Source organism: Lytechinus pictus, chromosome 3 (assembly GCF_037042905.1).
Source record: "Lytechinus pictus isolate F3 Inbred chromosome 3, Lp3.0, whole genome shotgun sequence".
NCBI classification, from domain to species: domain Eukaryota; kingdom Metazoa; phylum Echinodermata; class Echinoidea; order Temnopleuroida; family Toxopneustidae; genus Lytechinus; species Lytechinus pictus.
Genome location: NC_087247.1, coordinates 72,646,068 through 72,664,479, shown reverse-complemented (window position 1 = coordinate 72,664,479; position 18,412 = coordinate 72,646,068). Strand labels below are relative to the sequence as shown.

Here is an 18,412-nt window from a genome sequence, read left to right as displayed (position 1 = left end):
AATTAGGCCTGGCGCGTCTCGCGGCGCTCTAGCTGCTTCGCTCTCTCCCGTGCTTTGCCATGTTCGCTCGGAAAGCAGCTGACAGGGCCTCGACAAGAGGCTAGGGAAATCTCCGCTTTGTCGCCGACATTCTAGTCTTTTTTCAATCTGGCAGCTTTGCAAAGCCAGTAATTGGTTCAAATAGATTGATTAAAAAATAAGTATTTGCTGGCAACTATTCTTTCATTTTTCATAATTTTCAATGATATGATCCTAAATCAATCATTTTTATTACAATCAACAACAGCAACAACAACTTACAAAAGAAGAACATCATGGTGTAAACAAAAACAAATCCTGGGATAAAGACTATTTTGTAACCCCGCGCGATTTTGGTTTTTCTTTACTTGCCGTGTGCAAATGTATGTGCAGGGTCCTGGGTAATGGCGGTGACTCAGCTCTGCATCTGTACCCTGACCCTGTCTCTCGTAAATTTACGTAACGGTAATCGTTAATTTTGATGTTGAGTGTGTTTGTTATAGTCATTGTAGAATAGTTAGTTAGTTTGAAACGATAGGATGTAAACTGAAACTAACAACGATATTCATATTTCATCAGCAACTGGCGCCGATCCAACTGGAGTCTGGACGACACGGGGCCGGGGCCGACACGGGTGCCGGACTCTGACTGTTGCCTTGTTGGCTTGGCTTGGGCTGCAATATATGTAATTCAGATCTAGAACTAGTAGGCCTACATGTACTACTCTAGTACTCAGTACTGGTTAGCTTCAGAAAGCTCAGTGGACGCGAAAGTTAGCTGGAGTGGACCATAGACTTTTAAATGTTATCCACCTCTATCAATGGAGTGGACTGGACATGTTGTTTGACTGCTACTACTAGTATGGCAGTGAGTCCAAACTTCGCGCGTGTCCATACTTCGCGGACGGTCATTATCTAAAAAACTAGCCAATATCCTTAAAATCTGATATCACCAACGTGAAAAGCGACCTAAAATTACCCTTTGGTGTAAGTTTCTTTAGGATGAGTTCAGTATTCATGAAAATATTGGCAAAAGATCGGCAAATTTGTTGCCGTTAGCGCCCGTTTTGAAGAAATCTGATATTCTCAACAAGCATCACGATATCACCATTTTGCAAGCATAAATCATCAAAAATGTGAGTTAAATATGGTACTAACCGATTCTATAGCATTTTGCCATCAATCTCATATAAATTTTTCACTTTTTCAGCTTGAGTTTCTGTTTAAATCTCCACAAAAACTTTGGTCCGCGAAGTTAGGTCACACTTTTCTAAACGGTTTTCCAGCACAGCGCGCATTCCCCGATCGGAATAGAATTTTGAGATCGCGATACCGGCGAAAGCCCTTGACCTACTTCACATTTTCGTCCATGATTTTATACTTTACGATCTTGCCGTCAATGTGGTAACTATTTCTTGAATTCTTTTTGTATGAATTATGAATATTTTGTGAAAAAAAATCAGCCTGATGAATATTTTTGAAAAGTGCGCGAAGTTTGGACACCCCATCATACTAGTGTTGCCCCGGGAACCTCGACACGACGTCTTTAGACAGTGTCGAGTGCTACTATTATATTAAGTACTGACTACGGTAGTGAGTTAAACTAAGTAAGTGGAGCATTTAGAGTAGGTCCAGTGTCAGGCCCAGCTGGATGATGGTTGATACCGCAGCCTAGGCTGTCAGTTTTATTTCTTCTAGAATCTACAAGACTACATTTGCCTGCCTAAAATGTTTTCTTCAGAGAGCGATCCTCATATGAGTTTTGATATTTCTTCGCAAGGGTAGGTCTTCATGGTCTTCACCCGGGGGGGCCACTTACATTGACGAGTGGATACCATGCGCGACCAAAAAAACACGTAAAAAGGATGTCTTTTTCAAGATAGGGCACGTTACGTACGTAACGTGATAAGGGTGTCAAAAACACAAAAATATTGAAAAAAGGGTATCTATTTCGCTCGGAAAAATATACGTGTTTAGGGTAAAACTATATGCGGGGATGATCAAACAAAAACAAAATGTTTTATAAAGGATGTCCTTTTTGCCCCAACACTACGTGTTTAGAGTCCGATTTGCACGAGGTGTGGAAGGTGGGGCCGTACTAAACCAAAATACTGGTGTCTAAAGGTAAAACCGACGACCGACGGACGGGTGACATAACAGTTCTTTTCTGGGAATACCTGCCAATAGTATTTGTTTCCAATACTTGTTAAGGGTAAGGTTTCACACGCCAATACTTGTTAAGGGGTGCATTTTCAGAATATGGAAAATACGTGTTTAGGGTGCTTTTCAAGACCCCGTGGTCGCGCATGGTATCCACTCGTCAATGGAAGTGGCCCCCCCGGGGGTCTTCATTGAAGTCATTCATTACAAAATACAATTTTTCTCTTGCTTAGCTGAAATAAAGAGATCTGCCTCCCTGGGGCCTGTATATACTGCAAGACAATTTCATAGTAATTTTTTTTTTGCTCGATTGGAATGCAACTTCCTTCACAGTTTCATATAGTATTCCTTGTGAACTACATTGTATACCTTTTAAAAGTCAATAGCAAGCCCCTGCCTTCAGGGGCCCGTTTCTCAACACATGGACAAGTTAGGCCTAGTCATATCTTTATCCACCAACCACAGAGTTAGTTCCAATCTTACTCAACCTTTTTCTTGAAAGGCTTCCTAACTAGAATACCTTGATATCGATACTATCGGTAAAAATGTGTGTGTGTGTGTGTATTTGAGTTTTGTCAGACGTGTATCAATCAGATATGATTATTTACGTCTGGGACCGACCTTTAACGTCACCATCCGAAAGAGGTGACCAGGGCTCGAACCTCTGCATCAATTTGTAACTTCCCCGCATAGCTTGGATTACAGGCGCACGCAGACGAGACGTAGCCTTAGTCACAAAATAGCATAATTTTCAAAAAGAAAAATTATGACAAAATTGCAAATATTATGATGAATTGGGAAATAAATCTTTTCAAAATAATACTATAGCACAGGTGAATTATGCATCGTACATACTTAGACCATGAAGACTGGAGCATTCAATTGCAAAGAAAATTGAATTATGAATAATTCATTTCATGACTAAAAAATCACTTGTGGACGTTGAGATGGGTACCCCCGGGATACCCAATTTTAATAGTTTACAAAAGTATCAAAGTAAACCATAACGGTTTTCTTTGTAAAATGATGATAATTATACGGACTTTTACGATTCCAAACGTCATCAAAATATAGTTTAACGAAACGTTTTTAATCATTGATAATACCGAAAGATACAATATTGGACAAATTATATGCATAAATTAGAGATAGACTTCATCCAACTGGAACTGTTAATAGGGGTCTGAAAACAACAAATACGAGTTCAGTTATGGATGGCCTGACGTGGTAGAAGCTTTATCGATTTAATCATTTTAATTTTGCAAAATGAATGGTTTTGTGGCGTTTACCAACAGTTTTTATAGTTTCTTTGTATTACAATTATCATTGAATGCATTAACCCACTTGTTTTGTGGTGTAATTTCAACCTCTATGATTGATTACATAAGATTATAATTTAAAAATTTCTAGGCACTTTCGCATGTCATAGTCTACCCACGTGATGCCACTACGTCATTAAGAAAGAAGTTATGACAGGTTCGGAGGTGTCATAAATATTTAGTGAGGTTGTTGTACCAGATCTTGGTAAAGAGGGCTTCGTGAAACGGTTAGCGGACAAGTAGCTTACTATCTCCGATTTATTCAAGAAGTTAGACTTATGACGGTGTTGAGAAAAGGGCCCCTGGTGTGATTTAACTAAGTGAAAGACTTCAATAACAAGTATACAATATTTCTTCACCGTAAAATTGACCACATTTGCATTTCACTATTGGTAACCAACGTTTTACATGTATCATGGTTACTGACATTACATCTTGGTCACTGACATTACATTTTCCACTTGGTAACTGACGTTACACATATTAAATGGTACCCCATGACTTGATTGTAACTTGATTATCTTTAATTTTGGTGTAGAAGGGAGGGGTGTTACCTAAGGAGGAAATCTATTAGGTTTCATAAAATATAACCTCTTTTCTGGGAAATGAGAAAAAAGTGATGTGTTTTATGTTACGTACCATATCATATACTTCATCAATACTTTTTTATCAGGTTAATGAATTACTGGTGTTTCTTTCTATGGGACTTATAAAGTGTAATAGCAAGCTAAATCACAGGGAAAACATGTTCAAACCTGTTCTTTAAAAATCTGTCAAATCAAAATATGTGTTAATATTGACTCAATATACTGTTTTCAGCACTAATTTGTATCCATACTTTGGCGGCCATTTTGAAATTTGAAATGGCAGCCAGAGTCGGAGAAAACAATTGTCCCAGAAACTTCAGGTCTTGTTTTATTAAAAAGCATAAAGCATTTGACATGAATATCAGTTTGATTTTTTTTTGCCTCATTGTCCATCTTTGGTGAAAATGCCCATTTTTAACCTAGTAATGAAGGTAAATTTACATATTCAACTTATCAGGCCTACTCTATCTACTCGGGGACATGAGATATTTCAATATTACAGAACACCCTAAAATTGCATGTCCTTTTTGTGTAACGTCGGTTACCGACACATTTTTGCTTGCTGATGCGTAACAAATGTGGTTGCATTGAAAAACTTAGTATCAGAGTATAAAGCAATCAAAAGCAAACTCCCATCATTTGTTGTTTTAGAGATACACACAATGAAAGGTGCATAAAGTTGTGTTGTGTCTTTTAGTTAGTTACCGTGAAAATGCCCAAATACAGTTAATCCAGTTTCAGAATGGACATGTTTCTTTTGTTCCTGGACATGATCAGAGTCAACAGAAGCGAACAGGGAGAAGGATACATTGTAAGTAAAAACAATCTCACTTCTGTATCATTCAGTCAACAAAATATCAGGATTGGCACATCGCGCTAACAATCTTAATCTTGAATTGTGATGTAATTACAGGTTACCTGGACTTAGTGGTGGAGAGGACAAGGAAAAAGGAGAATCATCAGGTGGTCCATTTCAAGGATCTAGGTTCTCGATGGAGGAGCTAAAAAGAATGCAGGAGGTTTACATGACTGAAGCAAAGAGATTACAAGAAGAGGTCAATGACCTAGAAGATGACCTAGAAAGGGAAAACATGGCTGCTCTGACTATACCAAGTTCAACTTTAGATTTAGTTGGGTAAGAAATTTTATGAGATTAAAAAATAATGTTAAAAAGGTGTTGATGTAGGAAGGTTTAGACATAAAACATGAAAAGTAATGAATGGAATCCTAGAAACAAGACCATATGATAAAAGTGGAGGTATAATTATATAATATTGACTGGCCTTGAGGGGAACATCAATTATATTGCAAGCAAAAGAATCATGGTTCTTTTAAGGGCAATATATTTGATGTTCCCTGAATCAGTCAATCCATTATCATCCAAATCAGATTTCTACATGTAGAGCAAAAATCAAGAAAATTTAGATATTTCTTTTAAGAATAGATTTCTTTTGTGACATGTTTATAATAGGGTCTATGATCTGCACTTTACCATTATGGCATACTTGTAAGCGCCCGGATCCATTGTTGTCTTTATTATGACGTATATTGTTGATGCGCGGATCATTATGAAGGGTATCTCTTAACGCGCATCCTCCAATGCCCGGATATGAGACCAGGGAAAATACAAAGGTATATTTTGCGCCATCTCTGCATGCAAAGTCAATACAGGCAAAGAGACCAAGCAAAATACAAACAATATACCCATCTCTTCATGATATTCAGAAAATTTAGGGCAGTACAGTTTTGTAAATGACCAGTTCAGATGTCTGATATGAGTGATAATACATTATAATACATGTATTTTTAAAGAATATTTTGTGTTTCTATATTAATTCATAATTTTCTTGTGCATAGAAAGGAATAAATCATTTCTTATTTTATTTAAAATATTTGAAGCCACTCATTTTGTAAATGAAAACATTTGTTTAGAGATACACATGTGGAGCTCAATATATTCTCCATCTGTTCTATTTTCCAACTTATCCACTACATGAAAGTCTTTATATTCAATATATGTACAAGTTGATAACCTTGTATCAATCTGTATTTGGATAGAGAACTCCTTCTGACATTCAATACTGTATTTTTACTCTTCAGGGATATACTGAAAATGAAAAATGAAGGACAAGATATGCTTGGTATGGTAAGTGAGCTTTATTTGAGTCACATCTGTTACCCCCACTGACTTCTAAATGATCTTATTCATGTAAGCCTACAAAAACCTAGACCATTATCATATTATGAAGCTCTTCCCCAAAGAATAATATCAGAATCGGACAGTTTTACCTTTTTTGTTAGGGAGTTTATCAACAAACTTGTTTGATGAGGTATTGGTCTACTAAGAAAAATGAATTCAACCCAGAGCCATTTTTTTATTGCTCGTGTACTTTAGCTTCAGAGATCCTTTCATGATAGTACAGAACATAGTAATCTGATGGTTGTAAAGGGTCAATTATATTTTGTATAACTTTTAGTCTAATTCTCAAGTATGATTTCCAAGGTATTAAGGATACATGGACTGAAACAATATGAGATTTAGTCTTTGTTGTACAGTTTTCCAAACAACAAGTTACTATAGTTTTTCATGCTGTTTCAAAGCCAGTGACAATGTCTAGAGTTCAATCATTCAGAGGTCTTTGACTCTTATATTCTTGTGTCCTCTCATCTCTATATCCAGCATGATATGCAGTCTAGTGTTAGTGGTGTCCAACTGACTGATGCTACTACGCATGTAACAAGTAACAATCCACAGCGTATCATCAGGTCACAAAGACTAGAAGGAAACTGCTCTGGTCTTAAGTTTGTTGCAACTTTTCAAGTAGAGGAAACTGTGGTAAGTCAAGTGGCAGAAATAATTTTCTCTTCAAATAACCAAGTCTACCCCAGCAAACAGCTTTTAAGGGTCAAGTCCACCCCAGAAAAATGTTGATTTGAGTAAATAGAGAAAAATCAAATTAGCATAACACTGAAAATTTCATCAAAATCGCACATAAAATAGGAAAGTTATGCATTTAAAAGTTTTGCTTATTTTTCACAAAACAGTGATATGCACAACTCAGTGACATGCAAATGAGACAGTCGATGATGTCCCTCACTCACTATTTCTTTTGTTTTTCATTGTTTAAATTATACAATATTTCATATTTTACAGATTTGACAATAATGAGACCAACTTGTTTGAACCACAAAATGGAAAAATGGAAAATCATAAAATGACATAATCTATGGGGTTTCAATATGTTTCATTTGAATCAATTATGCCTTTTTTTAGTTAAATCTACAAATATAGCCCTTGAACTGCTTATTTTTTTATTAAAGAATTTTGATCAAAAACAAAATCAGTATAAAATGTTTTTTAATAAATTTTTCTATTTCTTATGTCTTATGAACAGTTTTTTGTCTCACCTGCGAAGCAGAGTGAGACTATAGGCGCCGCTTTTCCGACGGCGGCGGTGGCGGCATCAACACCAAATCTTAAACGAAGAATAAGTTTTTGAAATGACAGCATAACTTAGAAAGTATATGGACCTAGTTCATGAAACTTGGCCATAAGGTTAATTAAGTATTACTGCACATCCTGCCCGAGTTTTGAGTCACAAGGTCAAAGGTCATTTAGGGTCAATGAACTTTTGCCAAATTGGGGGTATTTGTTGAATTACCATCATAACTTAAAGAGATTATGGACCTGATTCATGAAAATAGACATAAGAGTAATCAAGTATCACTACACATCCTTTGTGAGTTTCAGGTCACATGATCAAGGTCAAAGGTCATTTAAGGTCAGTGAACTTTGGCCAAGTTGGGGGTATTTGTTAAATTACCATCATAACTTTGAAGTTTATTGGTATAGTTCAAACAACTTGGACATAAGAGTAATCAAGTATCATTGAACATCCTGTGCAAATTTCAGGTCACACGACCAAGGTCAAAGGTCAATGAACTTTGGCCATGTTGGGGGTATCTTTTGAATTACCATCATAACTTTGAAAGTTTATGGATCTGATTCATGAAACTTGGACATAAGAGTAATAAGCAGGGAAAAATAATTTTTTTTTCGGGGGCTCCATTTCTACCTTTCGGGGGCTACTTTTTGCATTTCGGGGGCTCTCTTCAAATGCTACTTTTTTGTATTTTGAGGAATACCTGTTCACTTATTAATGAATTATTACTTATTGTTTAATATTGTATGATTTTTTTTTAAACTATTTTTTTCATGCTTAGAATCTTTGATGTGGGTGTGTGTGTGTTTGTGTGAGTTGAACTTGGATATAATTGAATTTATTATCTAATTCCTACTCGGTATATTGATCCAGTACAATAACCTCTACTCGGCCATGGAATAAAGGCCCACATACCCTAACTTTTCCTGAAGTTCTTTGAAAACGCAGATCTCTACGAAAATTGCATTTCTCTATGGGGGAGTCTAAATTTGGTGAGAATGTATTCATTAATAACTTAAATATACATGACCATGAAGAAATCATCAAACTTCATTGGCAGTTTTGAATGATATACCCGAAATTTAAACTCCGTCTGAAACAGAAAATCACCATCTTTGAGGCCTTTACTGAGCGAATTGTCCCCCAGAACTCTGGCAGAGAGACAGAGCCTCCCGCTGGCCTTGTAAAATAGATGGAGCTTTGTTTTATGATTTATTGTCTGATATTTACCCCATCCCCTAGAAAAATAAAACAAATGATTTTTAAGTTATAATTAACAAATAAGGTAAATTATTTTGGATGTTAATAGGCCGTTTTGAAAAGCAAAGCCGAATGACAACTTACCAATGCGAGGTTACTACTAGACTGGGATTTATTTCCTGTGTAATTCGAATTATTTTATCACAGAATTGTGATATCTGTAGGGGAAAATGTGCATCAGAAATTGCACATGGTGGTAGTCATAATGGACCCCTATTATCATGCAATTGTTTCCCGACCGTTTTTTTTTTTCATACCATGTTTATGGGAAAACGTGGTACAGAAAAAAAGACGCAACTTCGGAATTTGAAACTGTGCTCCACGCTATTTTCAAGGCTTGTTCGTGATTTGGAGTGCGGATTTTGGATGATTTTTAAATGGCAAGCGGAGCTCGAGTATATGGCGCTTGTGGGCCGCTGAGTTGTTATCGCTCGGCAATAATTTCGGGGGCGACATTAAGATTTTATGTCGCCCCCGAAAGCATGATTTTAGGTGATTTCGAGGGCGACTTTGGGCATTTCCAGGGCAATTCGCCCGCCGCCCCCGTGTATTTTTTTCGCTGGTAATAAGTATCATTGAACATCCTGTGCAAGTTTCAGGTCACATGACCAAGGTCAAAGGTCATTTAAGGTCAATGAACTTTGGTCATGTTGGGGGTATTTGTTGAATTACCATCATAACTCTGTAAGTGTATTGGTCTAGTTCATAAAACTTGGACATAAGAGTAATCAAATATCACTGAACATCCTGTGAGAGTTTCAGGTCACATGACTAAGGTCAAAGGTCAATGGACTTTGGCCATGTTGGGGGTATTTGTTGAATAACCATCATAACTCTGAAAGTGTATGGATCTAGTTCATAAAACTTGGACATAGAATAATCAAGTATCATTGAATATCTCACGTGAGTTTTAGGTCACATGACCAAAGTCAAAGGTCATTTAAGGTCATTGAAATTTTGCCATTTTGGAGGTAATTATTAGATTGCTGTCATAACTTTCAAAGTTTATAGATATAGTGTATAAAATGTGGATATAGGGGTAATCAAGTATCACTGACAAGTCTTAGGTTGCATGATCAAGGTCAAATGTCATTTATTGTCAACGAACGTAGTATTGTATCATTATATGAATGAATGGGGTTTTTTGTGAATAATTATTTTATAGTAGTTTTAGCACTGCTGCTATATTGAATCACGTGATGCAGGTGAGACTGCCAGAGGCGCTCCACTTGTTTTTTAATTGTTCATTTTAATGAAAATTATTGGCAATAATTTTCTAGTCAAGCTGACTATGGTATGAAAGTTGATTTTAATATAGTAAATCACTCAAGGTCATATCCTACCTCGATCAAATATGTTGTGTATTGCACATTTATAACTGTATATGATTGTGTAATGACAGGTAAAACAAACTGCTGTAGAGCAAGCAATAGCAGCAGAGGAGGAGACAAGTTCTGAGATGAAGAAGGCTGTCATTCAAAAGCTTGACCTGGAAGTAGATCCTTGTTGCTTGGGTGAAATGATGACCTTTCTATCAGAAGCTGAGAAAGAGTGTGACCTTCAGCCATTCCTAAGGGGGTATGCAGAATATTCTAGATGGTACCAACATAGGGTTAAGATCTTCTCACATTTCAAGGTAACTCATTTGAAAAAAACATTTATTTAAAATACATTTTTGTTCAAATGGATTGTTTCAATGTTGTGTACAGTGTAGTCTATACAGATATTCCACTTCTGGTGTTTGTAAACCACTAATAAAATCTGCTGGATCTTTCCATTGTGTTTGCATTAGTCAGATTGTAATGTCATCAATGTTAGTCACCTGTTGCAATTGTAGTACCTTACACTACCTACATGTGTTTGTATCCATATTGATTAATTTAACTTACTGGTAGATGTAATTGATTTTATAAAATCTCTGTTTAGTCTTGTTATTATAATACCCCTATAATGAACAAGCAGATTCTTTTATGTATTCAAAATCAGCAATAAACACAATATAAGCTGATGTTTGTCACATGCTCTGCACATGTCTTTATCTTTTTTTTTTTTTTTTTTTAAAGAAAAAAATTGAAAAGTCATGATTTATTATTCCAAAAATGCAATTCCTTTCTATTGATAATGAAATAATCAACTCTTTCTCCAAATTTGTTCAGATCTTTACTACATTCAACTGTGCACTGAAATTGTAACTTTGTAATAATTTCATTGGCTCACAACGTTTTATGTGGCTAGGCGGGTGTCACAGCCCTGTTAAGAACCGGTAATTATTAAGAGAAGGAGATCCTCTAGGACACGAGACTAAAATCAACAGACTTTTCAAACTGAATTTAATTCAAGTACAATTTAATTAGAGTAAACTTTAACTGTTGATCATAATTTCCAAAGCTTGTGAAATTCCGTTATAACAGAATTTAATACATAAACCATTTAATTTGTTTGAGCATAACCCGCCGGCTGCCTGTAATTAAATTTGAATGAGTAAATCACAAACACACTCATACAAAGAAAGGGCAAAACCTGAAAAAGTCCACTGATGGGGCCCCGTGTAATTCTTAAACGTGAAAGAGTCCTTTCAATACTTGTTGTGTCAATGTCGACATCATCATGTCCGCAGGCGATGAACATCTGATGCCGACCCGTTGACGGCCTCCAGAACTTCTGGACCTTTACGTGCATCGGAATCTGACGGCCAAAGAATCCAAACTTTCTTCTAGAAAATTATTGCCGAACCCTTTCAGAACCCACACATCCGCAATCATACGCATATACACCATATTCTATTCCGGATTGAAAGATTACATTTGAAAATAATCACAACTCTTCTGACTGTCATAATTAATACATTATCATAACAAAAATAACTTGCCTAAATAAATGGTTAAATGTTTAACGTTACATTCTATCATATTATTTATCCCAAAATTTAGTAACACGTAACGATTTGAATCAAATTCATAAGTCTACATTCGTCAACTAATCAATAATAAGAATATTCAAATTATGCTTACCACCGCATGTGAGTTTTCTACAATTATGACAAATCAATAATAAAGTCAACGTATGCCATGTTCGACTTCTGAAGATTAGCAAACAGGCTAAAAAGAAATAACACAGCTTCCATTGCTGGTGGAAATAAAATTAGCAGAACATATTTTGATCAAATCAGAAAACGTAATGACTGATTCTCTACACCTGAATACACATAGCCTTGCCCGACCTTCGGGCGTGGTTCATGACCTTTACCCCTAACTTCCCTTTTAAATCTGTAAATATTAAAAGTACTTCGTTTAACATGAAATCATTACAGATCGTATAACATCAGGATTCAAAAGCTCGAACATGTTCAAATCAAACTCATTTGCATACGTTGCCACGGTTAGGTAGTTTCGAAAAATTACGGACAGAGAGTGCGTTTACTATGGTATTTACTGTACCTATTAGACATGTAATCCACCTGGTTTAAATATCCAGTATCGCTATTTTTAGACCATTGGGTAAATGAGTAAAAAAAATTTTTTACCATGATTAAAACTCCCATAACTAACTTGGGAAAATAAATGTACAGTTAATTTTGAATATCTACAGTATTTTGGGGTTTTCGTTTGCTGCCATATATTTATTGGCCTGTCTGTTGAAAAGGTTAAGGAGGTGTGCTTCATATCTGAAAAGTTTTAAACTGGCAGACCAAATTATCAGTTTGAATTCTAAATTATTTTCAGAAAGAATATCCTGAGGTAGTTAGCCTACCTGATGGTCCGGGTGGAACAGCTCTTCAGATCATGTGTCCTCAGCAGAGAGGGTAAGTTTATCCACTTCCACAGAGCTCTTACAGAGTTTGAGAAGCCCGGTCAGAGTAACAATTTACAACACAGGATTTTTGTTGCAATAAGCACAGAACTAAAGAATACATGTACTTGCCATGCTGTGACCAACTTTCAACCAGCTAGTCAAACTTTGTAACGAAAGAATATTACATATAACTGCACTGTTTAAACAAACATAGATCACTCTAGAGAAATGTTTCTCATCAAAGTATGTTGTCGCGCCTTCATAGCATGGACAAGACATAATCACTGCTTTTCCGATGCTGAAAGCAGCATCATCCCCAATATAAAGGAAGGTCTTATTCATGAAACCAATCACAAAGTATCATCATTTGGTATGAACTTAAAGCTACAAAATCAAAGTCTGAAGTCATTTCAGATCAACAAATTGAGAATGGTGTGGTATCATCACAAGGAGAATGAAACCTTTGGAACAAGATAGCTTGTGTGAAAACAGAAAAATCAAAGAAACAGACCAACTAAAGTTTGAGAAAAATTTGACAAATAATGAAAAAGTTATGAGCATTTGAATATTGCAATCACTAATGTTATGGAGATCCTTCACATTGGCAATGCAACAAAGATGTGTGATGTCACTTGTGAACAACTCTCCTCATTACTTTCGTATATATTTCACTTAAACTGCCTCTTTTATCACATCTATCAGTAGATCATTTGTTATTTCTATAGGAGGGCATGTAATACAGATTTTTAAAGAATACATCATGGATAAAGAGTTTGTATCACCATAAGAAAGAGCAAAAAGAAACCATAAGAAAGAGCAAAAAGAAACATTTTGGGGGTATTTTATAGTCCATCAAAGGGAAAGTTGTTCACATGTGACATCACACATCCTTGTCGCATTGCCAATAAAAGGATCTCAATAGCATTAGTGATTGCAATATTCAAATGCTCATAACTTTCTCATTATTTGTCCGATTTTTCTCAAAATTTCTTTGTTCTTATTTTTTGATTTTTCTGTTTCGACACAATAATAATAATAATAATATGCAACATTTATATAGCGCTTAATACAAATGTTTCTAAGCGCTGCATACTATTACCCCGGCTTTAGCACGGCTACCCTGATCGGGCGCATCGAGCATTCAAGGAATTCCTTCCTACCGGGTACCCATTTACTACACCTGGGTCGAGAGTGGCAAATGTAGATAAACGCCTTGCCAACGGACGCTAGTGCTGCGGTGGGATTTGAACCCCGGACCTTGGGGTTCAAAGTCCGAAGACTTATCCACTGAGCCACAACTCCTCTACGACACAAGCCTAATTGTTCCAAAGGTTTCATTCCCCTAATAAGAGTTTGCAATTATATTGAAAATGGAAAATACTTTGAAACTTTAACAATGTAGTTTAGTTCTTGTCTTATCTGATGTTGGTGATAATGATTCTGACTCACAATATTGCTATAGTACCACATCTGAAAATTTTCAAAGACAGATTATTTTAGAATGAAATATTTGGGGCTTTAACCCTAAAAGAGCCAGGTTATTTGGACCTCTCTCACAGCCGGGGGAGGGAGGGATCTTGGCCTTCGATCGCGCGAGCGCCGCAAAAATTTGCACAGTGGTAGTGTGTGATAAAATCTACAAGGCTGTATGGTTATTTTTTTTTAATAATGATATTTTTCATTTCATGAATTGATTATGCTAATTTATGCATGAAATAAAACATTTGCCCTAATCGACTCATACGGCCCCAAAACTGCTAATTTTTATTCACAGACTCTTTGTAGGATCCCAATTAAATGTACTTCAAAAAAATTTGATATCACAATTTTTTTCTTATGTATTTTATTGTTTTTTTTTATTTCTTATGTATTTCTTTTTTTTTCGACTTTTTGTTTCTTATTGTTTTTACAAGGGAAATTGTTGCAGATTTAATTCTGATCATAAACAAAATAAAATAAAAGTTCAATCAGTAAAAGTAGAAATAATGATACATTTATGAATTTTAGCTAAATACACAATTTGCATTGGATTTGTACATGAATTCATGTTTTGGGTCTCACTGTTTGACATGCACTTACACAATGTTGCGTAATTTCGTGACCATATCATCACACATTTGGTCTCAAAAGTTGTGCGAGATTTAAAAGTAAAAAGTCCGCGAGCGGCGCGGTTGAAAAATTTCATGCGGCAGATTTATCGTGAAAAATGTAGTGGGGGCGGAATCCGCCCCCCCCCCCGGCCTTTTAGGGTTAAGATATGTATACGATCATTTCAAGTACTAATATTAAAGTAATTTAATGTTTTTGTCTGTATTTATAATTTTTTACTCTGTCCATCCACATAAATACACAACTAGATATTATGGAAAAAAGGAACAAATGTTACACAAAACATATACAGGCCCAGGATATTCATCTAAATTATAAACTAGGTACAGGACAAAATGAACATAGAATGTTGCAAATAATCAACTAAACAAACAAGAAGTACTTGCATGTACAAGTCTTTAAATCTAAAGCATAGTCAATACTTTTCAAGCATATTGCTTTGCTTTGGTCTTTATATGAATGAATTATCAATATTAGGCATATAAATTCATTTTGCGTTTATGAATGTTTGTCGTTATTGTGTCTTTAATAGCAGTTATTTGAATTCATTCCCTTTTAGAATCATCTACAATATAACATGGAATATAAGTGTAGAAAGGATGGGTAAATGTACTCCTGAGATCAGCTTATCAATCAGCTCAGTCAAAGAAGGTTAGTCATTGCTAGTCATAGTCATTTTTGTCTCACTTGCAAAGCAGAAATGAGTCATGGTCGTTGCATTTCTGTGGCGACTGAATGAAAAATTGCATTTGTTTTTGCTGTCTTTAATTCACATATGACCAGTCTTAGTGCTTCAGACCTTTGCATATTTTATTAACAAGAACATTTGAAATATGATTTTTTTTTTTTTATATTTCATTATATGTGATTTCCATTATGCTGATATTTGAAAAGTGAATAAATCTTTTTTTTTTTCTTTTCTTTTTTCAGTCTCCAAGTTGGACACCAAGAAGACACTGAACAGAGCTCCGGAAGAATTTAAGAAGATGGTGGATATGCTTGGAGTAGAGAAAGCATTGGATAGTTTCTTGAAAGCTGTTGATCTGAAGTGAAGTCATTACAGTTTAATGAATGCAGTTGGAATGATGCCCAGACATTGTTAATACTTAACTGAAAGAAAGGACTTTCAAAGTTTGATGGACATACTTTTGATTGGCAAAGCAGATATATTTTCATCAAATCCAGCTTGAACTTACGAAATGCGTGGTATTATTCAAGGTAAAGTGCAACTTTGTCAGCATTTCATTTGGTCTCATCTACATGCTGCTATGACACTTAGGGACAGTGATTTTCCGCGATCGCGGAAAATGGACGGAAGTCACAGAATTGGCACTTTGAAACGGAAAGTGGCTTTTCAAGTGGAAATATATTTTTTCTCAACATGCACGGAATAGCAACAGAAATTACTCCTGAATCCTCAACGAAATGCAAATATCAACTGGAAAAAACATGATCTCACTTCCCTACAACATTCATGACAATCCACACATCGTAACTGCATTCAAGCCCCTCCATCGCTCGATCGTATCGAAATTAGTTTACACTTACATCCGCATAAAGGCAGAAACACGGCCGTGTGTTGCTGCCCTCTGTGTACTGTCATAAGCATGATCGTGGTATATTCAACAAACCCAAAATGGCGGATAGGCAAAAGTCGACTGCTCAAAACGATGTCCAAAAATTCCCCAAATCAGCGATAAAATCTCATTTAACCATAAAATAATGCTAATAATATGAAAGGTGAGGATGTATTCATGTTGACTAGGTTTCTTTAAATAGTTTTTGTACTTCTTAATCTCTTCGATTAAAATCAATTTTAAAGCGTTGTTAGTACAGTGGCAGATACAAATTTTTAGCAACTTGAGCATTTTGACATCGCTACTCATTGCGTATTGATTTTCCATGTAAACGGAATTGTCACTTTTTCATGTACAGAAAGTCTATGGGGAAACAGAATTTAAGATTTTCTGAAAGGAAAAGGCGACTTTTAGAAACGGAAAATTACTGTCCCTTGACACTTGCACAATTTTGGTTGCAGCATTTGCATGAATTGATTGATGATACGGGGCATTAAGTGAGTCAGTGGTTTGTATCCTGACTAGTTTAACCCTAAAAAGACTGGGGGGGGGGGGGGGGCTGATTCAGCCCCCCCCCCTCGACATTTTTCGCGATAAATCCGCCACGCGAAATTTTTTGACCGCGTCGCTCGCTGACTTTTTACCTTCAAGTCTCTCGCAACTTTTGAGACCAAAATTGTGACCCCCGGGTACGCGGTTCCGAAATCACGCAACATTTCGTAAGTGCATGCAGACCCAAAATTACTCAAAAACGTGAATTTGTGTACAAATCCAATGCAAATAGTGTTTTTAACCAAAATTCATAAATGTATCATTATTTTTCCTTTTACTGCTTAAAATCAATTAATTTTATCTATTTTATGGTCGAAATAAAGTCCCCGACAATTTCCATTGAAAAAACAATAAAAAAAAAAAAGTCGAAAAACACAGAAATACATAAGAAATTTAGAAAACAATAGAATACATAAGAAAATAAATGTGATGTTGAAATTTTTTAAAAATAAATTTGATCAGATGCCTATCTAGAGTATGTGAAACAAAAATTAGCATTTCAGGGGCATTATTTTATTAATTAGAGCAAACTTATGATTTTACGCATAAATTAGCATAATTAATGAGACATGAGATTTTTTGCAGAATTTGATGGTATAGTTTTGTAGATAATGCCATGGGTAACACGTGTGCCAATTTTCGTCGCGATCGCGCGATCGACGGCCGAGATCATAGGGGGGGGGCTGAATCAGCCCCCCCCCCGTCTTCTTAGGCATCGAAATAGCCCAGTCTATTTAGGGTTAACCCTAATTCTCCCGGGGGGGGGGGGCCATAATGGCCCCCCCCTCGACAATTTTCGCGATATATCCGCTGCGCAAATTTTTTTGACCTCGCCGCTCACTGACTTTTTACTTTCAAGTCTCGCGCAAATTTTGAGACCAAATTTTTGACGACCGGATACGCGGTTACGACATTACGCAACATTATGTAAGTGCATGTCAGACCCAAAATTGCTCACAAACGTGATTTCATGTACAAATCCAATGCAAATTGTGTATTTAGCCAAAATTCATAAATGTATCATTATTTCTACTTTTACTGATTGAATTTAATTAATTTTGCCTTGCTTATGATCAGAATTAAGTCTGGAACGATTTCCATTGAAAAAACAATAAAAAAACAAAAAGTAAAAAAAACAAGGAAATACATAAGAAATTCATAAAACAATAAAATACATAAGAAATTGATTTCCAAACTGAAGTTTTTTTTAATTGCGATTGTTAAGAATGCTACAAAGAATATTTTAACAAAAAATTAGCATTCTAGGAGCTTTATTTAGTGAATTAGAGCAAAAAGTATGATTTATGCATAAATTAGCATAATTAATTCATATAAAATAAAATCTCATTATTTTGGAAAATTTTACCATACAGCCTTGTAGATTACATCGCACACAACCAGCGTGCAAATTTTTGCGTCGCTCGAGCGATCAGCGGCCGAGATCTTAAGGGGGGGCCATAATGGCCCCCCCCCCCCGGGAATGACAAGAATCAAAATACCCCGGGAGATTGAGGGTTAAGTCGCAACAGGTTTATGCATAGGCATGACATGTTTATGAAGTATTAATGAATAGTTCACTCATTGTCTCATCATTTA

The 18,412-nt window shown here is 35.9% G+C and overlaps 1 protein-coding gene across 9 annotated transcripts; it reads left to right on the top strand.

Moving 5' to 3' along the window:
* Window positions 1–391: 391 nt before the first annotated feature.
* LOC129256731 (centromere protein P-like) lies at window positions 392–17,988 on the top strand. Of its 9 annotated transcripts, none has more exons than XM_064097697.1 (9): window positions 392–483; window positions 1,688–1,798; window positions 4,997–5,218; window positions 6,184–6,229; window positions 6,764–6,919; window positions 10,189–10,422; window positions 12,509–12,588; window positions 15,247–15,338; window positions 15,618–17,988. In XM_064097697.1, exons 2-9 carry the CDS (start codon window positions 1,746–1,748, stop codon window positions 15,737–15,739), a joined length of 1,005 nt encoding a protein of 334 aa, XP_063953767.1. In that variant the 5' UTR covers window positions 392–483; window positions 1,688–1,745; the 3' UTR covers window positions 15,740–17,988. The 9 variants fall into 9 exon arrangements, with proteins under 9 accessions (XP_063953767.1, XP_063953766.1, XP_063953769.1 ...); XM_064097696.1 differs by having other exon boundaries at window positions 1,647–1,798; XM_064097699.1 differs by having other exon boundaries at window positions 401–483; window positions 1,716–1,798.
* Window positions 17,989–18,412: the final 424 nt, after the last annotated feature.

Bases quoted from the DNA above. Each gene is read 5' to 3' on its own strand.
- LOC129256731 (XM_064097691.1), top strand. From the start codon at position 820: ATGTTATCCACCTCTATCAATGGAGTGGACTGGACATGTTGTTTGACT. The intron at 886-1,715 runs GTGAGTCCAAAC...TATTTCTTCTAG, and splicing joins CTGCTACTACTAGTATGGCA to AATCTACAAGACTACATTTG. The intron at 1,799-4,996 runs GTAGGTCTTCAT...ATGTAATTACAG, and splicing joins TTTGATATTTCTTCGCAAGG to GTTACCTGGACTTAGTGGTG.